The sequence below is a fragment of the Mauremys mutica genome, chromosome 4 (genome assembly GCF_020497125.1).
Source record: "Mauremys mutica isolate MM-2020 ecotype Southern chromosome 4, ASM2049712v1, whole genome shotgun sequence".
Lineage (NCBI taxonomy): Eukaryota > Metazoa > Chordata > Testudines > Geoemydidae > Mauremys > Mauremys mutica.
The window spans coordinates 6,917,233-6,928,653 of NC_059075.1; the positions used below are offsets into that span (position 1 = coordinate 6,917,233).

The 11,421-nt window shown below is 45.2% G+C and overlaps 2 protein-coding genes across 9 annotated transcripts in view; one reads left to right on the top strand and one right to left on the bottom strand.

Annotated features, from left to right (window-relative positions):
- The window catches only part of L2HGDH (L-2-hydroxyglutarate dehydrogenase), a 25,423-nt gene extending 20,901 nt beyond the window's left edge, over positions 1-4,522 (bottom strand). For both annotated transcript variants that reach the window (XM_045013699.1, XM_045013698.1), the window contains exon 1: positions 4,229-4,522. In XM_045013699.1, the coding sequence (XP_044869634.1) occupies positions 4,229-4,308 (80 nt within the window). In that variant the 5' untranslated portion in view covers positions 4,309-4,522. The remainder of the gene's footprint in view (positions 1-4,228) is intronic.
- DMAC2L (distal membrane arm assembly component 2 like) lies at positions 3,806-11,189 on the top strand. Of its 7 annotated transcripts, none has more exons than XM_045013707.1 (5): positions 3,806-3,932; positions 5,622-5,780; positions 6,942-7,150; positions 8,312-8,483; positions 9,837-11,189. In XM_045013707.1, exons 2-5 carry the CDS (start codon positions 5,674-5,676, stop codon positions 9,949-9,951), a joined length of 603 nt encoding a protein of 200 aa, XP_044869642.1. In that variant the 5' UTR covers positions 3,806-3,932; positions 5,622-5,673; the 3' UTR covers positions 9,952-11,189. The 7 variants fall into 7 exon arrangements, with proteins under 7 accessions (XP_044869642.1, XP_044869636.1, XP_044869639.1 ...); XM_045013701.1 differs by lacking the exon at positions 3,806-3,932 and adding an exon at positions 4,031-4,172; XM_045013704.1 differs by lacking the exon at positions 3,806-3,932 and adding an exon at positions 4,069-4,151.
- Positions 11,190-11,421: the final 232 nt, after the last annotated feature.

Here is an 11,421-nt window from a genome sequence, read left to right on the forward strand (position 1 = left end):
GGGGGATATGATAGAAGTCTAAAAAATCATGACTGATGTGGAGAAAGTAAATAAGGAAGTGTTATTTACTCCTTCTCGTAACACAAGAACTAGGGGGTCACCAAGTGAAATTAATAGGCAGCAGGTTTAACACAAACAAAAGGAAGTATTTCTTCACACAACGCACAGTCAACCTGTGGAACTTCTTGCCAGAAGATGTTGTGAAAGCCAAGACTACAACAGGGTTCAAAAAAGAACTAGATACATTCATGGAGGATAGGTCCATCAATGGCTATTAGCCAGGATGGGCAGCGATAGTGTTCCTAACCTCTGTTTGCCAGAATCTGGGAACGGGCGACAGGATAGATCACTTGATGATTACCTGTTCTGTTCATTCCCTCTGGGGTACCTGGCATTAGCCACTGTCGGAAGACAGGATACTGGGCTAGATGGACCTTTGGTCTGACCCAGTATGGACGTTCTTATGTTCTTAGAGCCATTCTAGTTTGCAGCGTAAACCCTTACTGACACTGCACTCTTTAAATCAAGATTGGCTTTCTTTCAAGAAGATATGCTGTAGCTAAACCAAAAGGTATGGTCTTGATGCAGGAATTACTGGGTGACCTGTGTTATGCAAGTGGTCAGACTAGATAACCAAAATGGTCTCTTCTGGCTTAAAATCTATGAATCAGCACTTAAGTGGAGTTAAGCAAAAAATTGATGTATTGTAAAGGGGAAACTCTGGTGGGAAAAGACCTCATTCTAAAATACCTACTTTCCTTTTTCAAAATCCACTCAGTTGTCAAAAAATTGTAAAAAATCCCAACCAAAGCTACTATTTTTGAAAGACCCATACGAACAGGTTTTGTGCTTCTGTACTTACTTTGTAGCATCAATTAAATAATAAACACCATTCCCACAACTACAAACATACCTGCTGACACTGACAAAGCCAATCAACAGATAAGCAAATAATGTCCTGTTGGAATCTACCACATTAGAAATAGGAAGACAAATGATATCTGAGATTAGCCAAGATGAAAATAATTTTGTTCAATGTATTTTTATTTTATTTAAAAATACTGTCTCCTGTGATGCTATGGAGCTCACTGCTGCTCATCACCACAGGATCCATTTCCTACCTAGGCAAAGACACTTCCTGTGTTCACATGTAGGCACCTGGGAGTTCTGAGGAAGACTATTTGAAAAGTAACTTAAAAACTGAGATGGTGTCTGGATATTTGCACAGTGGAGCACGAGCACCTTTATCTTACAAATTTTGGGGAGAAGACTATGGACACAGTCCTTTCAGCAGCTAACGTAAATGCATTATTGGATTAAATGGAAGGGCCTCTCCTGCTGCCTCTGGGCTGGTAGCCCCTGATACTGAAATATATACAATCTGAAAAGTGCCTCACATTAAACAAGGATGAGTCTAAATTCAGATCTAACCTCAAGATATGGACACTGGGACGTAAAAATGTTTCATGTTTCTGTACTGCATGTCCATGGACCAACAGTACGTATTACTCTACAGTAAAATCCTATTATGTGAATATGATCAAAATTGTGACCCCATTTATTTTGAGAACATCATTTTGACGCAGAGTCGCCACTTTGTATTGTAACCTTCATGTTACATTGCAATCCACATTATGGATTAGAATGTGGTGTACTGAGGACTGCGTTGGAATTGCAAGCTATCAATTTAAGAGTGGGGAGGGTTTCTGAATCCAGCTTGCAGCCTAGAGCCTGGATGGCTCTGTAGCAAAGTATGAGCACAGCAGACAATCTGGAAAGAGCCAGGTAGAGTGAGCTGTGTCTCGGTGACCTGAGAGCAGGCTGTTTTCTCTCTCTGTGTTTTGGGGTTCTTGTGTGTTACTTGTTCTGAATTCTACAAAATAAATTACATTGTGACCTTCTAGCAAGAGTATTTGTGTCCTATCTCATTTCTGGCTGCATGCTGTGAACATAACAAAGCATCCATTTTGTATTATAGGCTTAATACCTAATGGAATGACCATGTCTGAGAAGCTATGACTAGAGCCCTGTGTGGATACAAAATTTGCATCCGCATCCATCTGCGATCTGCAACTGGCCCACGGATATCTGCAGATGTGGATATAAAGCCGATATCAGTGGCTTTGCAGTGCTCTAGCTATAACAGAGTAATCTAGAGCCATCAACTCCAGGTATTCCTGATCCCCTGCAACAACGATGAACTTTCTATGCAGTAGCCTGGCTGGGAGCAGGGACTGGAGTTACTCAGCCTATAGCAAATGGCTGGGAGCTCTACAGTTTCTTTTGCTAGCTACATGACTAAAGGAGCCAGCGACTAAAGTTAAGTAGGGGTGAGTCTGAGCAAGGAGGCTGTCTGTGGCCACTGCCATATGCCAAGAAACGTGTCCAGAGAGAGATGAAAAGCAAGGCAGAGTCTGCCTAGCCTAAGGATGCTGACCAGGCCTCAGGCTCACAGAAGGGGAAAGATCAGACTAAAGGGGCTGGGGGAAGGAATTGTTGGTGTCATCAGGCATCTGTACTAGGCCTGAATGGACCAAAGTTATTTTATGCTTGCCCAGAGTGCCTCCATGTTTAAACTCTAATCGACCTAGCAGGCCAGTAACCGAGTATGGAATGTGCAACAGCTAGCTCAACCCTGTTACTGCCAGGAGGTAATGATGAGGCCTGCTTGCACCTGGCTAAGGGGGGCAGAATAACAGATCAAGGAAAGTAAAACAAGATAACAGTTGAAGAAAAAGTCACTAACGAGATGAATTGTTTGCTGCCAAGAATGATTTAACCTGCTTAATGTAATTGCTAGCTGCATAGTGTGCCTGCTACATGGGAACGTAAGGGGGAGTCAGGGGGGGAGTAGTGTGGGGGTAATAAGAATGCTTAGCTGAAGTTATGTATAAAGAGAGAAAAACGGCTTGTATCTGGGTGCTTCATTTGAGACATGTCTGTCTCCTGGCATCCCGCTTTGAGATCTCAAATAAACTTTGTCTGTTTCTCCACCTTGGTGTGTTTATTGGAGCGAAGCACACCGGGCAACGAACCACTGTTGCTGTCCTCGGGCATTCTGTGCTGGCAACAGAATCATCTCAGGACTGTTTGTGGTTTCTTCAAAGATCTGTAACTCTATGCTGTTTAGAGTAAAGTGCCTATACTTAATACATTACTTTGCTAAACTTGTATTCATTGGCTGCCTGCCACATTGTTCCAGTTAATCAAGAAGCTCAGTGCACCCAGAGCAAGGTGGAACTCATGAGACATGTGTAAGCAACTGAGGGTTCAGGGGGTTGTGATACTGATTCAGAGGTCTAAAGCAGCTAGGCTGCAGAGCCCCTTGTCCCAAGGAAGAGGTGCAGATATGATGTCTGCAACTGCACATAGGATCCAGCCAGTGGGTCAACTCACAAACTCGAGTCTGTCCAGAGAAGGGGGCTGGGTCAAACTGTGACACCAACTCGGTGACACATTTTTAAAGAGACAATAGTTTCAGTTTTTGAGATTCCCATAGTGTTGTGCACTCAACATGCCTGACCCATTAATTCTTTCACAGGCATCAAAGTGTTTTGGTTTATTTCACTAGTGTTAGGCCAACAAGTGCTCTCAGGTCCCAATTCTGCAAAAAATCACGCACGTGCCTATTTATGCCCTGCCTGTAATAAGCCCATTAAATCAGCAGGACTACTCACACTGGGTACAGTTAAGCCTATGCTTAGTTTTTTGGAAAGCTTGGGTCCTAGGTGAGCAGGTGCTAGGTGAGCTGCGCTCTGCCCGTCCTCCTAAACGGAACCGAGGGGCGCAGCGTGTTGTTAGCATTGCACAAGAGATACAGTGGCTAAAACACACCAGCAGCGGATCTTTCAAGTAGAAGAAAACTTAAATCTCAAACAATTTCACTGGCACAAGAGAAGCGTTAGAGCCGCTGCGGGAGCAAGATCACTAGAGTAAAGCAAACCGCGACCTCTGCACCAGGGGCGAAGGGGAGCGGCGGCGGCAGGCAGGCCCCAGCCCGGACTTCCCCCGCCCCGGTCCCGTACCGCCCCGCCAGCCCCCACACGGCCAGCGGGCGCCGCCCCCAACAGGCTCGCCTGGTTCGGGCCAACAGGGACCGAATCCACTTCGGCTCCGTCTACTCCGAAGTCGGCGCGTCCACACGCGGCCCGGTTCGAATCCCCTCCCGCCAGGTTAGCGCCGGGCCGGGCGGTGGGGCTGAGCCGGGGTCCGTCCCCAGCGGCCTCACCTACTGCGGCGGCGCTGGTGCAGCCCGGACAGGCCCAGCCGGCCCCAGGCGCGGCCCGCCCGCAGCAGCGGCGGCAGCATCTTGAGCTCGTCCCCGCGGCGGCTCTCGGAGCCCGAGCGCGCCCCGCTCCTCCCACAGCCTCGGGAGGAGGAGTCGGGCCGGCCGCGGCCGCCGCTCCCCGGGTGTCAGAGCGGGCCCGAGGCGCCGCGTCGCGCTGCTCCCCGGTAGCCGGGGGGGGGGGGTCGCCCGGAGGCGTCTCCTCCTGCCCCCGGGGCCGGGCCGGGCCGGGCCTGCGCCGCCTCAGGGGGGCGGGAAGCGCGTGCGCTGCCAGGGGGAGCTCAGCGCAGCCCCTAGGCTGGCCGGGCCCGCGACCGGGCCATCCCTCCCCCGGGCCCCGACACTAGCCGGGGCCCCGCCGGCTGGGGGCCAACCTGTCCCCTGCCAGAGGCCCTACACCCAGCTGTGAAGGCGGCAGTGAGTCGGCGGGGGCTCTGGGTCAGTTCTAGGGGCGGGTGGCCGGGGCTCTGTGGCCAGCCTAGGCGAGCAGGGTGGTCCCGTCTGACCTTAAAGTCTCTAGTCCCAGGGGTGGCCAACCCGAGCCGGAGAAGGAGCCAGAATTTACCCATGTGCATTGCCAAAGAGCCACAGTAATATGTCAGCAGCTCCCCCACTCCCAGTGCCTCCCATCCACTGGCAGCCCCAGCAGTCAGTGCTGCTCCCTCCCCCCAGCTCCAGATCAGCTGTTTTGTGGTGTGCAGGAGGCTCTGGGGGGGAAGGGGAAGGAGTGAGGATATGGCAGGCTCAGCGGAGGGGGTGGGAAGGGATTGAGTGGGGGCAGAGCCAGGGGTTGAGCAGTGAGCACCCCCCCCCCAGCACATTGGAAAGTTGGTGCCTGCAGCTCCAGCCCCGGAGTCGGTGCCTGTACAAGGAGCCGCATATTTACTTCTGGCTCCGGAGCCCCAGGTTGGCCACCCCTGCTCTATCCCATGGGATCCCCAGAGGATGTGATTCAGCTAGAGCTCCCATTTAGGAGACTTCTCCAACCTGCACCAGCCCGTCCTAGTGGTGTGGCCTGAGTAAAATCAGATCAACAGCCGGCAGTGTCACTGTGACTATAAATGGCTTAGCATTTATTTACATCTGAGTGCCGATGCCATCTGTTTAAAATTTGAAAACAAAACTGATCTTTGATTCCAAGTTGCAGATTTAACTATGGCATTTCTTTCTTAGCGCCTCAGCATTTTTCAGGCTGCCAGTCAATGGGATGCATCTGATGACATATATTTGTATCTGTAATAGCTAAAAAGTTAAAAATATCCTTCAGTTAAGTGACATAGTGTTATTTAAACAAAACAAAATACCTCTAATATATGTTTTCTTTGTATGTGACTAGTGGCAAGAGGACAGAGGCACCAAACTGACATTTCACTAAATCTCTCAGTTCTATGATGCTGTTGGGAAAGTTCATACAACCAGTGCTCAGCTTAAAGAAACTATCAACCCCAGGTGCACACAGGCACTTCTGGGGATGGCTGAATGCAGTTTTTAACAAGTAAGAAAAACAGATGTATTTAATAGTTCACGTGCTAGTTAAAAGCTCTGATGCACATCACAATGTAGCGTGGTTATTCAGTTAATGCATAAGCAACAGTAGCCAGTTACAAGTCACAGAAGAACAGGAGAGAGCTTTTTCTATTAAAACTGTTTTTTCTTTTCAAACAGTATTCTGTTGTCAGACAGGGATTATTTCTTACGTTTTCTGGTAACCAAATCACTGATTTACAAAGGAAAGTGTGTGCTTTAATCAGTATGCTGTGGGGTAATTTTATTTACCTTGGTTGAGACTAGTTAGAATTTAAATTTTAGCTTCCTAAATCCCCATCTTCCTTTAGCCTTGATTCCATTAGCATTTAAATTTCCTTCATGTATTCAGAAGACAGTCTAAAGAATTATCCTTCCTAATATAATTTAGTTGCACTAACAGGTTTTTTGTTTTTAAAAAAGTTAAAATTTAATTATTTCTCTACCAATAACAAATGTCAGACAGTCATAGTCTGCATTCAGTCTTCTTCAGCATTCTCCACCATGTCCTAAGAAGCACCCTCATAGAATAGATCCCAGGATTTTAACTAATTCCTGGGATGTGTCCCTTTGTATTACTATTAAACCGTGACGAAAGAGATGTCAGAAATGACATATATGTAGCAATCTATGATGGAATCAAAACTGACTCAGGAGGCAAAATCCCAAATACTGTTGTAAAGCCTCATCCTGGGCAGATGCTGGATATCTCCTCCATACAGACTTCTCTGCCTGTTTCATGCTTTTGCAGTACTTGTGTAGCATTTTCATGCCTACCAAGTAGTTTTGAATTAATAAGGTAGGGCAACGTGAGTTTAATGAGTGCATGGGGTTGGCAGAGGTAGAACGCTGAGCACAGACAGAAGGAGACGATTAGTTAGAAATACAAGTGACAAATCAGCTAGCAATATTTTTCTTTATTACATTACCAACATTTAATTTTAATTTAAAATATAAATTAACACAGGTTACCAGATTATTTTTTTTAAATAGTGCAGACTTGGTGTAAAGCACTGCCCTGGGACTCAATCCTATCTTTCTCTTTTCCTTTCATCATAAATATTTATTGTGCAAATGTGATACAGCTGTATGTTGGTCTAGGAAGATCTAAATGTTTGTTCTATGTTGACAGGGTAGACTATGAACGTATACAGGCTGTTGGCCCTGATAGAGCAGCTTCTGAATGGCTTCTGCGGTGTGGGGCGCTGGTTCGTTTCCAAGGCTATGATAAATGGCAGCATGACTACAATGGTCTCCCAACAGGGCCTTTAGGAAAATACAAGATACAAGCAATCGATGCCACAGAGTCCTGCATCATGTACCGAGGATTTGATTATTTGGGTAACCAAGACGCAGCTTTGCAAATTATATATTGTCCTTAAAATTCATCCATTTGCATCAAAGACTGAGCAGTTGTGTCTTTTTTTTTTGTTTCTTTGTGACTCATAGAGAAGGCTTGATTTTTAAAAGAAAAATGTTTGGTTTAATTGAGAAATATCAGATTTGTACCTCTGTTTTTGCTGGAGGTCTCCTTTTAGGATACAGATGGATTAGGAGTTTTGTCAGCCATAACTTGAAGTTGGAAGAGCATTAAACAATTGGAACAAAGATTTATTAGTTAAATAAATTCATAGTTCAATATGCGTTAATGCAAACCAGGGTTTTACATGTTCTGAATAAAAAAGACTTACTCTAAATCGTGTGCCAATTTTTGGTATTTGTGAAGCCATAGTCTTTTCCAAGAAAAGTCAGATAAGCAAGATCTGAATTTCTAATTTAAAAGAAACAGAATTTTTAAAAAGCTATTGCCTTTCAGTTGTCCTTTGCACCAGTGGTTCTAAAACTAGGGCTGCTGCTTGATCAGGGAAGGCCCCTGGCGGGTTGGGCCGGTTTGTTTACCTGCCGCATCTGCAGGTTCAGCCGATAGCGGCTGCCACTGGCCGCGGTTCGCCGCTCCAGGCCAATGGGGGCTGCAGGAAGCGGCACAGGCTGAGGGATGTGCTGGCCGCCCTTCCTGCAGCCCCCATGGGCCTGGAGTGGCGAACCGCAGCCAGTGGGAGCCGCAATTGGCTGAACCTGCGGATGTGGCAGGTAAACAAACCGGCCAGGCCCGCTAGGGGCTTTCCCTGAACAAGCGGTGGCCCTAGTTTGAGAACCACTGCTTTACACAACAAAGAACAAAAATGGGGGACACATCTTAAATTTCTTGCATAATTGCATTGCTAGTTCAGCACTTATCAGTCATGCTGGGCATGCTGATTTTCTGTCATTTGCCTACTTCCGCATAAAAGCCCTTAGAACCTTAGTCTTGCTTTTGCGATTGTGAAGCCAACAATGGGATTGCTGCAGAGTACAGTACCATAATTCATGATGCATTATGGCTCTTCCATATGCAGGCATCTGTTGCCACCAGTTTATGGAAGCATGAGAATAAGAACTGCAAACCCATTGGCAGCACCTCATGCAGTTTGCTGCTTGTATTATGATTTTTCTCTTTTCCAGATGGTCTCAAACACGTTGAGGAAATTAAGCTGAGCAACTGTATTTATATCCAGGATGAATGTCTGCAGAGGATCAGTGAGACTGAGAGTTTACAGAAAAGCCTCCTGCGACTGATGATAATTTCCTGTGGGAATGTCACAGATAAAGGCATCATAGCACTCCACAAACTAACGTAAGCCATTGAGGGACTGTCTTGTAGAACATGGCTTTTCTAGCTGTTGCCATATTTGCATGTTTAGAATAGTATTGGATCACTGAAATTTATTTTTTTGTTTACATTAGATTTCAATAGTCTTTGACATACAATGAAAGCAAAAACGGTGTGGGCTGTTCTAAGAAATCAGTTTTAGCAGTCTGAATTAACACACAAAAATCTAACAAACCCATTAACCTAACAACAATTCAGTAAGTAGAACTGTAGGCTATAGTGCTGAAAGTAGGAAGCCTAAGAGTATGTGACTCCACAGCTGAATCATGTCCTCATAGTTAACCTTTTTTCAAGTCCCCATTTGTAGGTGAGATTCAGAAATGTTGGTTGCTCAGCAGATTACAGCAGATCATGCTGTCCCTGTGCTGAGGTATTGTCTCTGCAAGTGCAGTGGATTAGTACATGTACCTACCACCTCTAGACTACTATGTTAGGATGTGTCTATGCTACACTGCAAAATTGCAGCATAGATGCTTGGGCTGTAGCTCGGCCTGTGAGACCCTGTGAGTGGGGAGGGTCCCGGCGCCAGTGTCTACACTGTAATTCTGTAGCCCTGCAGCCGGAGCTCCATGAGCCTGAGTCAGCTGACCCGGGCCAGCCATAGGTCTTTAATTGCAGTGTAGACATACCTGGGAGTCTTGCTTAGGAAGTAACAACCCACTTTCACCATGCTTTCTGCCAGTGAGCACCCCATCCCTTTCTCCTCAACGTAAAACAAAAACAAACAAAATCCACCCTGGCATTTACAGTACACCGCACCGCCAATTATCTTTGTTTACTTTAACCACTTTCCTTTAGCTGTGTCTGATGTAGCTCCTAAGGTCTTTGGGATAGAGGCCTTGTTTGCTTTTTAATCCCTGCATGGGAGCCAGTGAAGCCCCTAGTCAAGAGCACTTCAAGCAGCACTATACTCAGGAGTATAAGCATTGACAAACTCCTTGCTAATGGTGAAGAGGAACCAGTTTGGCTTTCATGGCCTTAGTAAGTTACTAGGAGGACTTCCGATAGGAATAAAAAATGTAAAAAGAGCAGGATGGTATGTGGGGCAGGGATCTTGTCTTCATTTTTGTCAGCAAAGCACCTTGCGCACTTTAAGAAATTAATCAGTGGAAGCTTGTAGCTACTAAGCACCTCTGAAAACTTTAGGCAACCAATTTTGAAAATATTGGCTCGCTATTAAAAATTCTTTGAAACACCTACAGCCCCCAGAGTCTCTTCATATGTATAATTAATTTAAGGGTGAAAGTATCTGTGCTTTTGAAATTAATCACACTGTCTTGTAAAGTAGCCACTGAGTGAATTTTTATATATTTATAGGAACCTTGAATATTTATTTCTGAGTGACCTTCCTGGGATAAGAGAGAAAGAAACTACTGTTCAGATCCTTAAGAAATCAATGCCATCACTGGAGCTGGAATTAGATTTAGAATAAAGGCATCTTTATGTAATTCTGAGGTGTCTTATTTCATAATCTGCATTATCCTTAAACTATATGGGTTATACAGTTGTCGCTACTTATATTTCCTCATGGAAGAAGAACTCTCATCCATGGCTTTGAAGGTATTTAAAAAAAAATCAATCTCAATGAAATGTTGTTGAACTTAATTTGTGCTTTCACTTAACTACAGCGAATGCAATTCTGTAAACACTTGTAAGTTTTGGAGTGGTTGTAAGAAGATAAAGAATTCTGTCTGCTAGCAAGGGAAATAAGTAAAACCCAAATACTCTCCCTTGCACCGATGTATAGAATTACAATGGCTGTTTTTAAATGTGCTCTGTCTACCAACTGAGTATGGAAAAGAGATTGAGTATTGCTGATTTACTAGACCGTGTACAGCTGTACTGAATATTTGTCAAGTTTCACTTGCTGCCTAAATGAGAGCCGTGCACAGTCTGTTTGAGAATGTTACCAAATGCGTATGATGAAGTTTTAGTGAACACTCTTGAAAACGAATTTAAGTCAAATCCAAATGGAAAGAAATTAGGGGTAGTTTTTTCAAAGACAGGCTCTATAACTTTTCCAAGGGACTGCAGCTGGTAGGCCGAGCACTTTTCTCCTGTGAAGAAGCAGGTTTTCTGGTGGATGCCGTTGCACAAACTATTGCTCTAAACCACTTTGGGCTGAATTAGGCCTGGTACCTACCCCCGAACAGGTTTGGATGCACTTCATAAAATAACTTAATTAGTAACAAATATTTTATACTTCTGGCAAGTTGAGAGAGGTGGTCTATCTTCAACAGGGTTATAGTGCTTTTATGAACCCCTTCCAGGCTTCTGTGGTAGGGCGAAGAAGGGCTTGCAGGGCATTGCCAGGACAAGGAAGCAAGGTTCTTGCTAATTCTGCCGTTGTGTGTTGAGAGTTCCCAGAAGGGGAGAGTGAAAACCTCTATTCAGTCTCCTTCAGGACAGCCCTGAATGTTTCTTTTTCTCTCTCCCACTCTGGGAATCTATTCTGGATTGTACCTGTTACTCTTTCTCGCTCCTTCAAATCGTTTCTCCCCCAAATGTAACGCAGAGCAGAATGGAGAACATCCCTTAGTTGTCCCATTTGAACAACCTGTCCATTCTGACAGGTTTCAGAGTAGCAGCCGTGTTAGTCTGTATCCGCAAAAAGAACAGGAGGACTTGTGGCACCTTAGAGACTAACACATTTATTTGAGCATAAGCTTTCGTGGGCTACAGCTCACTTCGTCTCACACTTCTTATCAAACTGTCTCTACTGGGCTATCTTGATTATCACTTCAAAAGTTTTTTCTCTTACTTAATTGGCCTCTCGGAGTTGGTAAGACAACTCCCACCTTTTCATGCTCTCTGTATGTGTATATATATCTCCTCACTATATGTTCCGTTCTGTGCATCCGAAGAAGTGGGCTGTAGCCCACGAAAGCTTATGCTCAAATAA

What these genes read in the sequence shown, in the direction of transcription:
- DMAC2L (XM_045013707.1), top strand. Translation starts at nt 5,674, where the DNA reads ATGATGCTGTTGGGAAAGTTCATACAACCAGTGCTCAGCTTAAAGAAA. An exon ending in CCGAGGATTTGATTATTTGG is followed by an intron (nt 7,151 to 8,311) that starts GTAACCAAGACG and finishes TCTCTTTTCCAG; the next exon opens with ATGGTCTCAAACACGTTGAG. An exon ending in ATAGCACTCCACAAACTAAC is followed by an intron (nt 8,484 to 9,836) that starts GTAAGCCATTGA and finishes ATATATTTATAG; the next exon opens with GAACCTTGAATATTTATTTC.